At 43.9% G+C, this 16623-nt stretch overlaps 1 protein-coding gene across 2 annotated transcripts in view; it reads left to right on the forward strand.

Annotated features, from left to right (window-relative positions):
* Nucleotides 1–16623, forward strand: part of ITGAV (integrin subunit alpha V) — a 70625-nt gene that overhangs the window by 20050 nt on the left and 33952 nt on the right. For both annotated transcript variants that reach the window (XM_080927561.1, XM_080927562.1), the window contains exons 4-11: nucleotides 3976–4090; nucleotides 10226–10287; nucleotides 11902–11947; nucleotides 12393–12518; nucleotides 13224–13268; nucleotides 14092–14135; nucleotides 14494–14550; nucleotides 15691–15743. In XM_080927561.1, the coding sequence (XP_080783687.1) occupies nucleotides 3976–4090; nucleotides 10226–10287; nucleotides 11902–11947; nucleotides 12393–12518; nucleotides 13224–13268; nucleotides 14092–14135; nucleotides 14494–14550; nucleotides 15691–15743 (548 nt within the window). The remainder of the gene's footprint in view (nucleotides 1–3975; nucleotides 4091–10225; nucleotides 10288–11901; nucleotides 11948–12392; nucleotides 12519–13223; nucleotides 13269–14091; nucleotides 14136–14493; nucleotides 14551–15690; nucleotides 15744–16623) is intronic.

Below are 16623 nucleotides of genomic sequence, written 5' to 3' on the forward strand. Positions count from 1 at the left end.
AAAATAATTCTTTGTTGGTTTTTTGTGAACTTCACACCATGCACCTCAAATCCAGTCATTTCCCAGCCCTTCCATATTCACTATCCTCCCTTTTAATTCCCCCCCCCCAAAAAAAAAAAAAAAACAAAGCAAAAATAATCCCGCCCTGGATGTTGCAGTGTGGCACAGAACATGCCCCTTTGCCCAAACATCTTTACTTGTAAATATTCATTTGAATGAATCAAATCACTGGTCTAGCTTGAGGCCTCTGGCTTCTGCTACCCCACCCGTACCGTACCCATACCGAGACTCCTGCCTTGTGCTGTGGAGATCCTGCTGCTTTGCATCTTTGCGGGACCCGGTCTCTTCACGTGCTCCAGCAGCTCATACATGGGGTGTATGTTGGGGTGGGCCAACTCAAAGCCCTGGATCTGGGCCTGAGAGGTAGCTGAGTTGGTCAGCTCCACCAGGCCGAGTCTCTAGCACTGTCGAGGTAAGGGGCGGGGCCAGCTCTCCTGTATCCCAGCAACTCTGGTGCTACCAAGCAATCACCGGTGAGGGGTGGTCCTCAGACATCAGCGTGGCTTCAGGCAGCAGCCCAGGCCGCCGACGTCTGCATAGCCTTTGGTAGTAACATGGGCCATGAACATGGACGCAGACCGCTGTTGCAGTAAGACCACAGACCCAGACATGGCCCTCGGTAGAAGCACGGCCTAGAAATCACCAGGGCTTCACGTGCCATTAGTGTTACTCACCTCAGGCCGTTCCTCGCCGCCCTCACATCTCCAGCCCGGCCTCTTCACGGCACAGAACCCTCTCCACCTCTCTTTCCCATCTCACACACTCGCTCATCGTAGAGCTGCCTGCCCACCCTTAAAACAAACAATCAAACAGTTTCACGTGTACGGGCGTTTTTGTCAGCTCGTACATCAAGTACTACGTACACGCAGAGTCAACTGAGGCCAGACAAAGGTGTAGATCCTGTTGCTGGACTTACAGATAATTGTGAGCGGCCCGGTGGGTGCTGGGACTTAACCTAGGTCCTCCGGAAGAGCAGCCAGTGTTCGTTTCTAACTGGAGAGCCATCTCTGAGCCATTACCACAGCTCTCCCCCTCCCCACACTTTTTAAGCCCCCGACCCCCTTTTTGAGACCAAGATCTCACTCTGTAACTGGGCTGTCTTTGAACTCACAGTCCTCCAAGTTCCAAGATTGTAAGCACATCCCCTTGTGCCCGGCTTGGTCCTTTCTGTATCTTGGTTTATGTGACATGTGTGTGTATGTTCTCGTCCCTCCTGTCTTGTTCACTTCCTAATTGTCTCTGATGATACTTCCTTTTCTGCTTAGTTCCTAAATGTTGGCATGTTTTTGAGCTCTACTGAAGTCTCCATTTGCTTCCTCTAACCCATTACCCAGAGGGTCTTTTCATGTGTCACGTCTGAGAATGCAGTTATCCTCGCCGAATCAATATCTCTAGCTATTAGCTGACCCCCCCAACATTTTAAAGGGGCATTCCTAAATTACCCATATGCTGTTTTTTATTTGTCCATCTAGTAGAGCACTCCGAATGAATATGGTCCCCGTGGGATTCTTGTTACCCTCTGTCAAAGAGCGTGAACAGAGGACAGGAGTAACATCCCTGGATGGCTTTCCTCTCTATCAGTGACCTCTGACCTCTGCCCTGCAGTGACCCGCCACCCTTGCTCTCGCAGGCCAGCACAGTTGTTCCTTTCATCGCCTTTTTTTGGTCAGCTTCCTCTCCCGCCTCTGCAGAGCAAGAGTAAAGGGCATAATCCGAGTCTCTCCTTGATGAGCGGCTTTCTGTCTCTGAGGTTAACAAGCTGACATAGAAACACCACCAGAATCAGGTTCATCGTGGTTAGGGATGTTGCTGAGGTCAGACACCATGACCAAAAGCTACTTTAAGAAGGTTCATTTCCTCTGGATAGTCTGCGACCCGAGGAAGTCAGGGTAGGAACTAGAGGCAGGAACTGAAGCAGGAGCGGCCGGGGCTGCTGGCCAGCTCATCACGACTTGCACAGCCCGGATTTTTTATAGCCCTCAGGATCACCAGCCCAGGGGTGGCTCTACCCACAGTGAGCTGTGTCCACCCACATCGGTGACAGTGAAGAAAATGACCCACATTTTAATTTGGTGAGGGCTTTTTTTTTCCTGTTGAGGTTTCCTCTTCCAAAACGACTCTAGGTTTTGTCAGGATGACAAAAAACTTAGTCAGTAGGCAGCCAGATCTTCCAGTTAACTCGCCAACATGACGAACACAGGGAGAGAGGAGAGGCTCTCGCTATATGTTCTCCGGGCCTTTTAGGAAACATGGAGTTGTTCCTTTGGCCACATACATGCGAATTTACAAGAAGGTGATATTGTAGATGTCAAAGGAACAGGCACTGTTCAGAAAGGAACGCCCCATAAATGTTACCTCAGCAAAACCGAAAGAGTCTACAGTGTCACCCAGCGTGCCGTGGGCAGTGTTGTAAACAGCAAGTTAAGGGCAGGACTCTGACCAAGAGGATCAATGTGGGGACTGAGCACGTCAAGCACTCGAAGAGCAGAGACGGCTTCCTGAAGCGGGTGAAGGAGAATGAGCAGAGGGAAAAGGAGCCAAGGAGAAGGGCGCCTGGTTCAGCTGACGCGCCAGCCTGCGCCACCCGGAGAAGCCCACTTTGTGAGGACTAACGGAAAGGAGACAGAGCTGTTAGAGCCCGTTCCCTGTGAATCCATGGCCTGATGTACAAAGAGATAAAGGACCCAGACTGCAAAGTGTTTTCCTTAAAAAAAAGTCAGCACAAGGGTATAGGCTGTGTTTCTGTTACCTCAGTCCCTCTTAAATATTTTAATGACACTCGTCTTTGTTTTTTTTTTTTTTAATTAAAGATTTATTTATTTATTTAATGTATATGAGAACACTGTATGTGTCATCAGACACACCAGGAGAGGGCATAGGATCCCATTACAGATGGTTGTGAGCCACCATGTGGTTGCTGGGACTTGAACTCATGACCTCTGGAAGAGCAGTCAGTGCTCTTACCACTGAGCCATCTCTCCAGCCCCTCATCTTTGGGTTTATTCCTTCCGTATCCCAGATCTTTTCAGTTATGTCCCTTCTACCTGGAATGTTTTTTTCCTCCATTTTTATTCAGCCACTTCCTTTTGTTCAGTGTTCACTTTTAATTTCATTTCCTCAGAGGGTCTTCCGTAATTTCGTTTTTACTTACACTTTAAAAACTATGATAATGAAGTAATCAGGAAAACTCTGCTAAAGAGCTGAGGTTTCAGCAGGACCTGTAGACATGTCAGGTGTTACTGTTAGAGTGGAAGGCTAGGTGTGAGGTGGGATGTGAGGTGGACATGCAGAGGGGTAATAGCTCCTGCTTTTTCATTTCATCAGAGTGGCTATGAAATAGTCCATGGTCAGGGCTTCTGTTGGAAAGTTATTACAGGGATACGACGAGCTGTCTTCTAGCAACTTTCAGTTAAATTTCTGCAAGTTTTATGTGCCATTAAAGCATTCACTGTTTGCCTGCCTCTCAGATACCGAAATCAAACCTTCGGAAAGTACGTTGGAGAAGCACTGCAGGGGACTTTTGCTTATCGCTCTGACCTCCTGCTGTATGGTTTAGGGGTATCTCCTCCACGCACGAGGACACCACTTAGTTCGAAGGGTGACTCAGTCTGTGACCTTCAGCTCAGCATCCGGAAACAATAGCTTTGCTGACTTCTGACAGGAACTGTGAGCCACAGCATAGGCTTAAGAAAAATCTTCTTCTTGTCTGACTTGAGAGACCTCGGAGTGACAGAGTCTGAATAAAACAAACAACAACGGCACTTCTCTTACAATCTATTTACTCCTGTGATCAAGCAGAGGCTGGGTTTGAACTTTTCAGCGTTTAGTGCTCTTATATTCTGAGTTAGCGTAGATCCTGGGGCTGTTAATTTTTTAGAGGATTCTTGTATCATGGACTAAACCTTTGTTTTTTAGGCCTGTGCCCCTTTGTATCACTGGAGGACTGAGATGAAGCAGGAGAGAGAACCAGTTGGAACCTGCTTTCTTCAGGATGGCACGAAGACCGTTGAGTATGCCCCATGCAGGTCAAGTACGTATAAAAACCTGCACTGTCTCTTAGCAAGAGAGCCCAGGAGCCTAGTTTCTGTGTGGGATGCATGCGTGTGTGCCTGTATGACAAATCCTGTAGACACTGTGGGCTTGAGCAAAATGAACGAATTCTGCTCCTACGAAGAAGTTACAAATGTGAATTAACCACATTTATTGTTTCTAATAATAATGTTTGGTCATCCTTGACTTGAGATAATTAATATCTAATCTTGGAAATATGTTATGTCCAGTCACATTAGTTCATGCAAGCTTCTCTAAAGGAGAAATGGGCATCACAGTTAAAGACTCTGAGTCATTGGATCAGGCCTGAGACCTATATTTTAATAAAGCTATATAAGGTCATGTTGTTGGGCCCCAAAGTTTGAGAAACACAGTTGTAGGGAATTATGATGTTAAAAGTAAATTTAAAAAGATGTCTTCCTGAGCCAGAGTGTACAAATGACTGTGAATCTAGGTCTCTTAAGTCTAATTTGCCAGGCTTTGCTTTCACTGAGATTTCAACTAACAGTAGTGAAAAGCCCACACGTCTGTCTGGTGGTTATCTGACAACTTTAGGCTTTTCTCTGATGTTAGGTAAAGCTCCAATGGAAGTAATACCCAGGAGATTTCTGCAGGTGTCATTTGGCTACACCTTTCTCTGAATGTCTTTTTCCCCCTGGATCCCAGACCTTTGCAAGCCTACTTCTTATTGTATTGGCCCTGACTTTACAACCTCCATATACCAAAGACACAAAAATAATTGTCCAAGCTGGGCTAGGGTGGTGCCTGCTTTTAATCCCAGCACTTGGGGAGTTGGAGGCAGATGGATCTCTGTGAGTTCAAGGACATCTTGGTCTACAGAGTTTCAGGACAGCCAGTGCTACATAGAGAGACGATGTCTGACAAAAAAATAAAACAAACAAACCTCAAACCAACCAAATAAAAAATAGATTGTTCAGATGCAGTCATGCTTTGTCTATGGGGCCTGTTCTACAAGATGTTCCATGGACACCTAGGACCATAGGTGGCACGAAATTTTACATGCTACTAAATTTCTCTGATGAATCATTTATTTAAGGCAATTTCCCAAGTAGTAACTTGAGAACATGATCAATAGTAAGTTACTGAAACAGTTAACAGCAAAATTGTGCCAATAAGTGGGGGAACTCCATGTAGTCTACCTGGTACCTTTTATGATGCTCAGCCAAATAGTTGAGCAGACAGAATTAATTAGCAAAGTCACATCATGTAAGACACTTCCTGCTAGATTCATCTCCACGTTAGCTGATGTTTAGGTAATATTAGGTCAAAGGAATGACACAGCCTTCCAACTTCTAAGTATTTGAATCTCCAGGGAATTGCCATTTTTTAAATTTAACAATTATTTCTTAGCTGACCACTTGATCATGCTAGCTATTGTAAGTGTGAAGTATCCATCAAAGGGATGGTGCCTGTGTAGAGCACATGCCCTGCCTTGGCGGGGAGGAAGTCAGCGCTCCGCCCTCAGCACTGGGCGCCATCTCTCTTTCTGCATGTGTGTGGATGGTTAGGTCACAGAGCGTCCTCATTGGTAGTGTAGAATGTAAGGAATACTTTTTAACGTTAGTAATTTCAAAAGCACTCATTTTGAAAAATAAAACTTCATATCGATGAGGAGAGAGTTCCTTATCCTGTGCCAGCAAAGCCGACTTAGAACACATAAGTGTGGACTGGAGAGATGGCTCAGTGGTTAGAGCACTGATTGCTCTTCCAGAGGTCCTGGGTTCAAATCCCAGCAACCACATGGTGGCTCCCAACCATCTGTAATGAGATCTGATGCCCTCTTCTGGTGTGTCTGAGGACAGCTAGTGTGCTCATATATAATAAATAAATACATTTTAAAAAAGAACACATAAGTACGTATACACGCATGCACGGATTTCTATGCCTGTGCACACACAGGCACACCAGTTATTCTTCTCATTGAGAAATGCAGAAAGGAAGACTCAGGACAGGTGGAGCATTTTCCTCCCTAAATTCCATGGTACCAAGTGGTCAAATAAGAATTTGAACCCAGGTTGTCATTTCCCCCCCTTTTTGGTGCTAGACGTTGAAGTTAGGTCTCACCCCTGAACTATGCCCCAGAGCTCTGTCACATTCTAAAAGAACCCTTTCCTTCTCTTACTCACAGGAGAATGTGCTTTTCACTTCACCTGCGCCAGAAAAGGGCATTCCAGGGACACATCGCTGTGTTTCTTAATGCTTCCATTACCTGCTTCAGACTTGAAATTTACAAAGTAATGAAGCCTTATCTCCTAAGATAGTTAACATTCTAACTACAGTAATCTGTGATCGTTGAACCTACCTTTTTATGGCGATCTAGCCACACCCATCTGGGTTATACACTGTCTGGCCACACCCATTTGGGTTATACACTATCTGGCCACACTCATTTGGGTTTTGCACTGCCTGGCCACACCCATTTGGGTTTTTCACTGCCTGGCCACACCCATTTGGGTTATTCACTGCCTGGCTACACCCATTTGGGTTATACACTGTCTGGCCACACCCATTTGGATTATACAGTGTCTAGGAAGTTGAATCATTCTGGAGTTGACACAGTATGTGACCCCCTGTTTCTTGGAGTACTTAAATGTCTGGATATTTTCAGAGAAGGTTTATGGAACTCTCTGGTCTGAGTAAACATCTCAAAGAGAAGCATCATAAAACACAGACAGGAAAAGCCTCTCTTAGCAAACTAGGCTACAGTGCATGCTACTTGGTCAGTCCTTTGACATAGGACATACCAGCAGGCAACTTACCCAGAGTGAACCCTGAGGAGTGGGCTTGAAAACCTGGGTCATAGACTCAGATTCCCCTGGCAGCGAACCCAGAGCACTGGGTAATCCCCCGCCCCACACCGGACCCTCACTTCACTATTGGAAAAACACTGGTTCTGACCAAACCTTTCGGAGGTGCTGTTCATTTACCTTTTTCTTCTCTTCTGTTTCTTTTTAAAATTCTTCTCTCATGTGTAAGTTTCCCCTTTCTCCCCTCCTCTCAGCACCATGTGATATTTGTGCTCATTCATGCTTCAGTAATCTGGATGATTCTAGCTTCGTGAGGCTGCACGCTGACCTCTGTAATTTTGCCTGCTTGGTGGTGGTGGTTTATGTTTGCATTTTTTTATTTTATTGTCGTTGTTTGGTTGGCTGCTGATTCATTGTTTTGTTTTGAACATGATCTATGTGCACAGCTTGGATAAAGAGCTTCACTCCTTGTCTCCCAGTTACTTTGTTACTGTTTGTGGTTGCTTGTGGATTTTTAATGGCAATAACCATAATCACACTCAGCCTTAAGTACTAGCCAGGCGGACATCTGTTGAAAACCTGCCCGAGTCCCACGGTATGGAGACTCACTTTCAACACGATGCTCCCACGGAGTCCAGTCCTGCTCTCTAGCTTTGATGGCCGTATTTGGATAGTTAAGGTTCCTAGGTTTTGCTTCCACTTTTTCCTTACTCAGATAGTGATCGTCAGGCTGAGGATCAAGGCTGCTCGGCTCAGCAGTGTTCAGGCCCATAGTGTCAGCTGGCTGCCTATTGGCAAGTCACTTACCATCCCTAGCACTAGGCTTCTGCACAAACATGGCTGACGTCTCATCTCTCCAAACACTGTTCCGAGTGAGTAGCTCCCGGGAAGTGCTGAGTGCACACCTGTGACCTTCTGCTCCAGCCTCTGCTTGTCCTGCTCTCTCCAGCCGGACAAGCAGAAGTGCTGGCCCTCAGTAGGGACAAACACCGAGCTTCGGAGAGTTTTTAAATTGCCAGAAGCACCCAGCTTAGCGTGTGCTGTCAATGAGTTTTAAAGAAGTTGTATCTCCAACCTGGACATCCCAGGGAACCAGATCAGGCAGAGAGTTGCATAGTAAAAATAAAAAAGCGTGTTTTCGTAAATGGATGCAGCCGGGATGGAGGAAATGCATGGTGTAGTTAAGGTTAAAGCACAGTCCCCTGGTGTGACTCAGCAGACACTGGAAACCCCAGTCCACCTTCTCCATGTCCCTCTTGGTTAGAGAAATTTACATGAGAGTCGTGTTACACTTTTGTGACCATTTTCCTGAAACAAAAAAAATATTTTATTGTGTAATCTTGGGGCAGTTCCCAGGTTTTAACATTGGGTTCTAAGTTGGGAAGGGATTGTTTGACACCCTCCTCCCCTCCCACCCCAGTTCTTTAGAAGTTTGAGGTTATGATTAAAATGAACTATTTGCGATTTCTGTCCTTGAGTGGTCTGAGTGGGAGTAGCTTATATATTTGCAATGCCAGGGAGCAAGTCTTTGGTAACTAGAAGACGGTGTCTAATAAAGGAAGAATTAAAAAAAAAAAAAACTCGTCTGCATCTCTATTTTGGGTGTAGTATTGCTCATGATTGAAGTTAGTTTACATTAATTGATCAATTACTTATATATCAGAATCAGTCACTTTCCCCAAGATTTAAAAACAAACAAACAGTAATTACAGAAAATCAAATTATTGACTGCTGTAATGGGAGGAACCGCGTTTAAGCAAACAATCATCTCCTCCGAGTGTGGCTGCAAGTACAGCTCACTGTTTAGACATCAAGTGCAGACTTTGCAACCTTTAGCGTTTCTGCACTGTGTTATCTATGGTTCTTTATGTTTTGGGTGTTGTGTGTTCACAGAGCTCTGGTTGTCTTGGACCTCACTATGTAACCAGGTTGGCCCCGTACTCACAGGGATCCTCCTGCTTCTGCCTCCCAAGTGCTGAGATTTAAATGAGCGCCCCCCCCCACACCTCCGCTAGTTCTTAGTTCTTGTTTGATCATCATCTGCAAATGTATACATAGGAAATATGTTAAGACTGTGTGGATGTTTTTTCCTAATAACTTGACAAAGACATAGCAACGGTAAGGAGATGGGAAGGAAGCATTTCAGAAGAAGGCTTACATTTGCAGATGAAGGCTCACTGGTTGTTAATGGTATTTTTTCCAAAAACAGGATATAATTGAATAGAGAATATACATTATAGAGCACATTGCATCTCATATTTTGGGAGATTTTTAAGTCATGCATTCATTTTGCGTACTCTCTGTTTGATGGATTGTGATACAAACTGCAATCTTTCTGTGAGTCCTGATTGAAAAAAGTAGTTTAATCCAGATGCAGGGACTTGTGCCTTCATCCTAGCACTTGAAAAGCACATAAAGGAGCATCCTGTGTTTGAGGCCATTATGGCTAACAGTGGAATTCCGTCTAAGGAAAGGATGTTAGCTGACCCTTCTGGTCCTTGGTGCCTGGCTCACAGGCTCTGCATGGCAGTGTCTCTGTTTTGTATGAGAGGAGCGGATGTTCCTGATGAACATGTGACCTACTATAACAGCAGTCAGGATGTGACCTAATGTAACAGCACTCAGGATGTGACCTACTGTAACAGCACTCAGGATGTGACCTAATGTAACAGCAGCCAGGATGTGACCTAATATAACAGCAGTCAGGATGTGACCTAATGTATGTAACAGTAGCCAGGATGTGACCTAATGTAACAGCACTCAGGATGTGACCTAATGTAACAGTAGTCAGGATGTGACCTAATGTATGTAACAGTAGCCAGGATGTGACCTAATGTAACAGCAGTCAGGATGTGACCTAATGTAACAGCACTCAGGATGTGACCTAATGTAACAGTAGCCAGGATGTGACCTAATGTAACAGTAGCCAGGATGTGACCTAATGTAACAGTAGCCAGGATGTGACCTAATGTAACAGTAGCCAGGATGTGACCTAATGTAACAGTAGCCAGGATGTGACCTAATGTAACAGTAGCCAGGATGTGACCTAATGTAACAGTAGCCAGGATGTGACCTAATGTAACAGTAGCCAGGATGTGACCTAATGTAACAGTAGCCAGGATGTAACCTAATGTAACAGTAGCCAGGATGTGACCTAATGTAACAGTAGCCAGGATGTGACCTATTGTAACAGCAGTCAGGATGTGACGTAATGTAACAGTAGCCAGGTACCTGGGTGAGTGGTTCAGAGAAAGCTGGGGTTCAACAATAGCAGGTTTATCTCATGCTTTGTTTGTATTATTTGCTTGTTTTGGGGTTTGTGTATATTTCCAATCTTTTTATTTTAGAAAATATTGATGCCGATGGACAGGGATTTTGTCAAGGAGGATTCAGCATTGATTTTACTAAAGTAAGTTCCCATTTAAGGTAGATACAGATCTTTTTTACTGACTTAACTGGCTTTAAAGTTACATGCTCCTTACTTCAGCTTTTCAGTAATGATTGTGTTTTAATGAAAAATAATGGCTTGTTCATTTTGATAGTTTTTGACGTATCATAATCCCTTCTTCATAAACATTGCTTATGTAAAATGTGGAGGTAGCACACTAAGGATTGTGGGAACGATGGCGGTATTGGAGTCTCCAGAGCAGGTGAAGATTGGGTCGGCCAGTGAAGGCGCTTACCACCAAGACCTGATGGTCGAGTTCACCCTGGAATCCATATGAAGTGCCTCTAAATGTGTCCTCTAATCTCCATATGTACACCTCCCCTACTTACATCAGACACAACACACACACACACACACACACACACACACACACTCACAACATCCACATATACACATTCATAAACACACACACACACACACACTCAACATCCACATATACACATTCATAAACACACACACATTCATAAACACACACTCTCTCACACACACACACACAGACACACACACACAAATGAGTTTAATTGCATAAAAGCTGAGAAATGCACCTGTTTGCCATCTGTTTTCCGTTTGTAGGTGCCAAGTGAGGCTGAGACAGTTCAGTCATGGTAGAGAATCTCGTGAGCCGGAATCTGATTTTAATTAAACTCTCATGCTCTTTAAACTTGATAGTTTTAAATCTATCCAAATTAAAAAAATCCATCAGCATTTTTAAGGACAAACTTTCTTAAGTGTACTTTTTTATGGTTTTTTTGTTTTGATTTCAGCATTTTTTCCCCTCAGCTGTCTAAACATTTGGATATTAAGATGATAATATTTAATCCCTCTTGGGAGTAGTTGCAAAAATACATTGATTTAAACTCGAGTTTCCTGGCACTGGGAGGTGGCACATCCCACAATCCCAGTTCTGAGGAAGCTGAGGCAGAAGGATTGCAAGTTCCCGGCTACTCCGGCTACACAGCGAGACCCTGTTCTGAAGTAAAAACACCCAAAGCAGTGATAGCAGCAGTGAATGTGGGATGTAAAATCATAGGTGCATTTTGGGAGAAAAATGTCTTGCCTCTAGCAAGAAAAATTCCAAGACACCATCATGTACAAACACAAAATACCCTGAATCAGACCTTTACAGTTTGTTACGGATATAAAACATGCTGGCGTCCTTACTCAAACTTCCCCCCTGAAGCCACTCATCTTTAGGTTTGTGAGATACAAAAATAGTTTCTCTTTAGCAGGACACTTCTTAGTGATCATTAGACAATTTATCTTAGGTAGTTATAAGTCTACCCTAGGAAGTTGGCAACCTTTTCCTGATCACAACCAAATAATATCTCCTCCAGAGCTTCATTCTGAATGTATTGGACAGAACCCATCTTCAGGAAAATTGTTTCTGTGTTAAATGAAGCTATTAAGTTCCTTTTTACTTCCTCTTAGAAAAGTCACTGCAAACGGCTGGAATGGAGTTAGCTGAGCCAACAGCTTGTGATTTAACTATAATAAGTCTTTAGTATGTGCATAAATACCTGCAGTGCCTCATCCACACTTGTTTTTAAGCATTGTCCCCTCTGTGATCTGATCTAGGCCGACAGAGTACTTCTTGGTGGTCCTGGTAGCTTTTATTGGCAGGGTAAGTTCATATTTTTCAACTGAATACTTGACTACTCACATGCCCATGACGTATTTCAAATTATATTAAAGAAATAGAAAATGTAATTTAAGTATATAAGTTATCTGGTATACAATATTTTTAGGAAATGATTTGATGTGTTTTCTATGGTGTATATTAAATTTGTATATGTTTTAGATAGAAAACAGTGTGAAAGGTAAATTTAAAGTAATCATATAGAATCATTTAAAAAAGTTTGCTTGTTTGTTTCGGTTTTGTTCTTTTGGTAAGTGGTTTGAATTTTATTTTTATACTCTAGAGGCCATGGCATCTACATTAGTAAGTATAGCCTTTTGAAATTGCTCATTCGAATACCCGAATGATTCATGAGGGCACCACCTAGTGGTTGTACTTGGAAGTTCCCCTGAGAGGCATTTTGCTCATTTCTGTCTCCCCTCCACCACAGGTCAGCTCATTTCCGATCAAGTGGCAGAAATAATATCCAAATATGACCCAAATGTCTACAGCATCAAGTATAATAACCAGTTAGCAACACGGACTGCACAGGCCATTTTTGACGACAGTTATTTGGGTATGTAAGCGCAAAATACAGAGTTGAATGCAGGTTTGGTATGGCTGCCCTGTAACTGCATATACTGCTTTAAGTAAAAAATCACTATGTGAAATAGACTGACTTTTTAAAGGCAGTGAATGGGTATACAGCACGGAATAGGTGTTGAACACATAGGTAATGCTCTGACTCAATTAAAACCGAAGAAAGCGCTGCTTTGCACACGGCTAGTAATAACGAGTAACCTTGAAACGTCTCTCGGGCTCTGGCCGTTGTCTGCGTTTCCTTTGATTGCGTATGCAGCGCCTCAAGTCTGTAGAGCACACGGGTCCCAGGCCCCTTTGTAAATGCCGAGGCGTTTTCACGGCTGTGCCGAGTCATGGCCGAGGCATTTTCACTACTGAGCTTTTAGACACAGGTTTCGGTCTGAGAACACATCTGTGTTTTTTTTTTTTTTTTTTTTTTTTTTTTTTCTCACTCTTTAAGTTTCTTTGTTGTTTATGGAAGAAAGCCACACCGCAGAGGCAGGACGTGGTGCCTTTTGGTGTAACTGCAGGCTTCCCTGTCTTTAACACTCCTTGTCTTAGCTTTCCCATACGGATGCCCTTTTTGGGCGACTCACTTGAAACTTGTCCCTTGCATGTGGACCCTTTACCCCTAAAGGAGAAAGAAGCTTCAAACATGTTTGAAGAGAACCACAGTGTCTTGCCTTTCGTTCCTGTCTAGGTTACTCTGTGGCCGTGGGGGACTTCAATGGTGACGGCATTGAAGGTAGGAAGAACTTGGGTTACCCTTCGTGCTCTCCACATAGGCATTGGAGACACAAACACCCGGAAGTTCTGAAGTTTGCAGCCCTTGCTGTGGATTATATGGAGGGGAGGAAGTGCTGGAGGGGTGGGGATGGGAGAGGGGGGACCAGTTCTGCCCGGCCTGGAGCTCCTTCCCTGTCCCTGTCCCTGGTAAGTTCTGTCTGTGTGAGAGGCTTTTCCTTCTCTGGGTTGATCTGTGGCTTGTGGGTATAGTCTGGTAGCAGGCTGTTCCTCCTTCCTCCTTGCCTTGGTCTTGAGGTCATTGTAGCAATCCTGGACATCACGTAGGTCCTGCTCTGACCCCAGCCACAGTCTCATTTTAGCTTTGTATTGTTTTTCCCTACCGTAAACAGCACTTCTTTTCCCCCTTGATTTTTCTGTTCCTGTTTAATAAGATGGCAGGTCATATGAGGGCTTACTTGCATGCATTTGAGTTCCTGGCTGTCCTTGAACTCACTGTGCAAACCAGGCTGGCATCAAACTTACTCTGCCCGCTCCACAGAGATCCTCCTGCCTCTGCCAACTGAGTGCTGGTGTTAAAGGTGTGCGCCACCACTCCTGGCATAATTGAGTTTTTAGTAATGTTTTTATGATTTACAAATTATGCTTTTATAATTTAAAATGCAAGGCTGGTTACTTTGTATCCAGCATCGATAGAAAAAAACCTCTAGTTTGTTTTCCACTGGATTTATAGAAATTTAAAGCTCTCTGGCAGAGCATCTACATCTGTAAATTCCAGTATTTGTCTTAAAAATGAGTGTAATTGAGTTTTTTTTTCCCCCCAGATTTTGTTTCAGGAGTTCCAAGAGCGGCAAGGACTTTGGGAATGGTAGGATAAAAAGGGTGTTTTTAAACCTAAGGGGGAAGGGGCAGGGGAGATGGTCAGAAGACATTTCAGAACCGTGAGGGCTGTTTGGATCGGGGGGAGCATAGGACAACAGGTCCATCACCCTGTAACCCCCGAGCTGTGGGTTAGGGTGCTAGGGTGTGGAGACGGGTGAACCCCTGGTACTCACTAGTTAGTCATGCAAATGAGCAAGCTCCAGGGTTAGAAAAACTGTCTCAAAAAAGGATGAAGACACTTAACCGCCCCCCAATCTCCACAGACAGTGTTCACACATCACCACCCCCATCTGTAGATGCCCCTAATTTTAAATATTTCATTTGCTTTTGTTTTCCCTACACAGGTTTATATTTATGACGGGAAAAATATGTCCTCTTTACACAATTTTACTGGCGAACAGGTAGGCTATTAAATTTCACACCCTGTTGTGAAGACTCAGTAAAGCGAATGCAGAGACTGAGAATGCAGAGGCCCCTCTCGCTGCTGCTTTCCCCCACCCTGTGCAAGCCTGTACGCAGGCCAGCCTGGCTCTCCTGTCTGTTCTCTTGTATCTTACTTCTGTCAGTCAGCATTTGGTGGAAATAGCTTAGTGGGTTCAGACATACAAAGCTATAGATAGAATTATGACAGGCTTTAGATCTTTTTGTTATTCAAAGACAAGGTTTTTCGTATAGTCCCGACTGCCCTGGAACTCACTATGCTGACCAGGCTGTCCTCAAACTCCGATCCACCTGCCTCTGCCTCCTGAAGGCTGTCACTAAAGTTGTGCGGCACCGCTGTTCAACTGGTTTTAGATAATTTTACTTTGGTTTTTAAACAAAATATTTTGGTTTAGCAAATCCTTTTTGTCTTTTGTATATTTGTTTTTTTTTTTAAGTAAAATTGTACATACACAAAAGCATAAAATTTTTTCTTGATATCATCAAAGTTTCCTTAAGGAATAACCTATAAAGCCTATAATTCCAGCACCAGGGAGGCCAAGCCAGGTGAGTCTGTGAGTTTGAAGCCAGCCTGGTCTACAAAGTGAGTTCCAGGACAGCCAGGGCTACACAGAGAAACCCTGTCTCAGAAACCCCATAAACACAAAAGGAGAAAAGTCAAGAAAAAAGATGACTTGTATGTTTTAGTCTTATTAGATGCCAATCTAATATTTATTATTACAATCCATTAGGAGTGATACAGATACTTTATAATAGTCTTGTTTGTGTTACAAAGGAGAAGCTCCACAGTGGGCAGAGGAAAACCCTCCCAGTTTCTGTGTCTGGGCGGGAGCTTTGGCTAAGCCCTGAGAGAGGAGGAAGGGATGGAAGCCTCGTGGCGGAGGCTCTGCAGTGATGACTGTGAAATGTGTTTGGCTTATAAATCTAGAAAGATTAAAGACCTCATTAACAGATGGCCATCGTCTTAGTAAAACAGACAAAAAGATTGGATTTCTCATGCACAGAGAAAGACTTTAGCCTTTTTATGAGATATAAATGTTAGTGTAAGTGTTCATCTGGTTGTATGAAATGTCAGTGTTTTGTCCCATCTTCTCCTTCAGATGGCTGCCTATTTTGGATTTTCTGTAGCTGCTACTGACATTAATGGGGATGAGTAAGTTTTAAAAAAATGTTTTCAGAAACCATTTTCCTCTGTGTTTACAAGTGCTCGGCTAAGACTAAACAGTGTTTCTTCTGTTTCTTTGTCTCCTTCCTGTCAGTTTAAGAAATCAGATTGATGCTCCCTAATTGTAAATATGAGGAAGCCCTTGAGTTGGTCCCTAAATTTTAAAATATCTCTAACACAGCGGGTCCCAATCTTCCCGATGCTGTGCCCCTTGAATTCACTTTCTCATGTTGTGATGTCCCCCAACTGTAAAATTATTTCATTGCTACTTCATAACTGTAAGTTTGCTACTGTTATGAATCATAATGCAGGCATCTGATGTTAGGATATCTAATAGTCTGCCTTTATGGGAGGCTGAGAACCATTGTCTTAAGTCGGGACAGTGTAATTTTATGAATGACCTACCAGAGAGCCATGGAGTCATAGGTGGCTGGCAGAGGTGGGGTCTGGAGACTGAGTAAGAAAGAGGAGTGTTAGCAAGAATCTGGGATGAGGTGCTGGAAGACTGCTCAGCGGGTAGAGCACTGGCTTGTCCTGATTGAGTTCGAGTTTCAGCATCCACTTGGTGGCTCATAACCATCTTAAATCCAGTTCTGAGGGATCCAAAGCCCCTTTCTGGCATCTGATGGTGCCAGGCACACACATGGTACAGAGACGTACATAAAGCCTGGGGACCCCCTTAATCCTAGCAGAATCACGTGGATCTCTGAGAGTTTGAGACTCGCCTGGTTCACAGAGCAAGTTCCAGGACACCAGGGCTACCCAGAGAAACCTTGTCTGAAAAAGCCAAACCAACTAGCCACTCAACCAACCAAATACAAAACACCCTGGACTAGAATGGAAAAGCAAGAGACATGGTAACTGTCAG

This window comes from Micromys minutus (assembly GCF_963924665.1).
Source record: "Micromys minutus genome assembly, chromosome: 13".
NCBI classification, from domain to species: domain Eukaryota; kingdom Metazoa; phylum Chordata; class Mammalia; order Rodentia; family Muridae; genus Micromys; species Micromys minutus.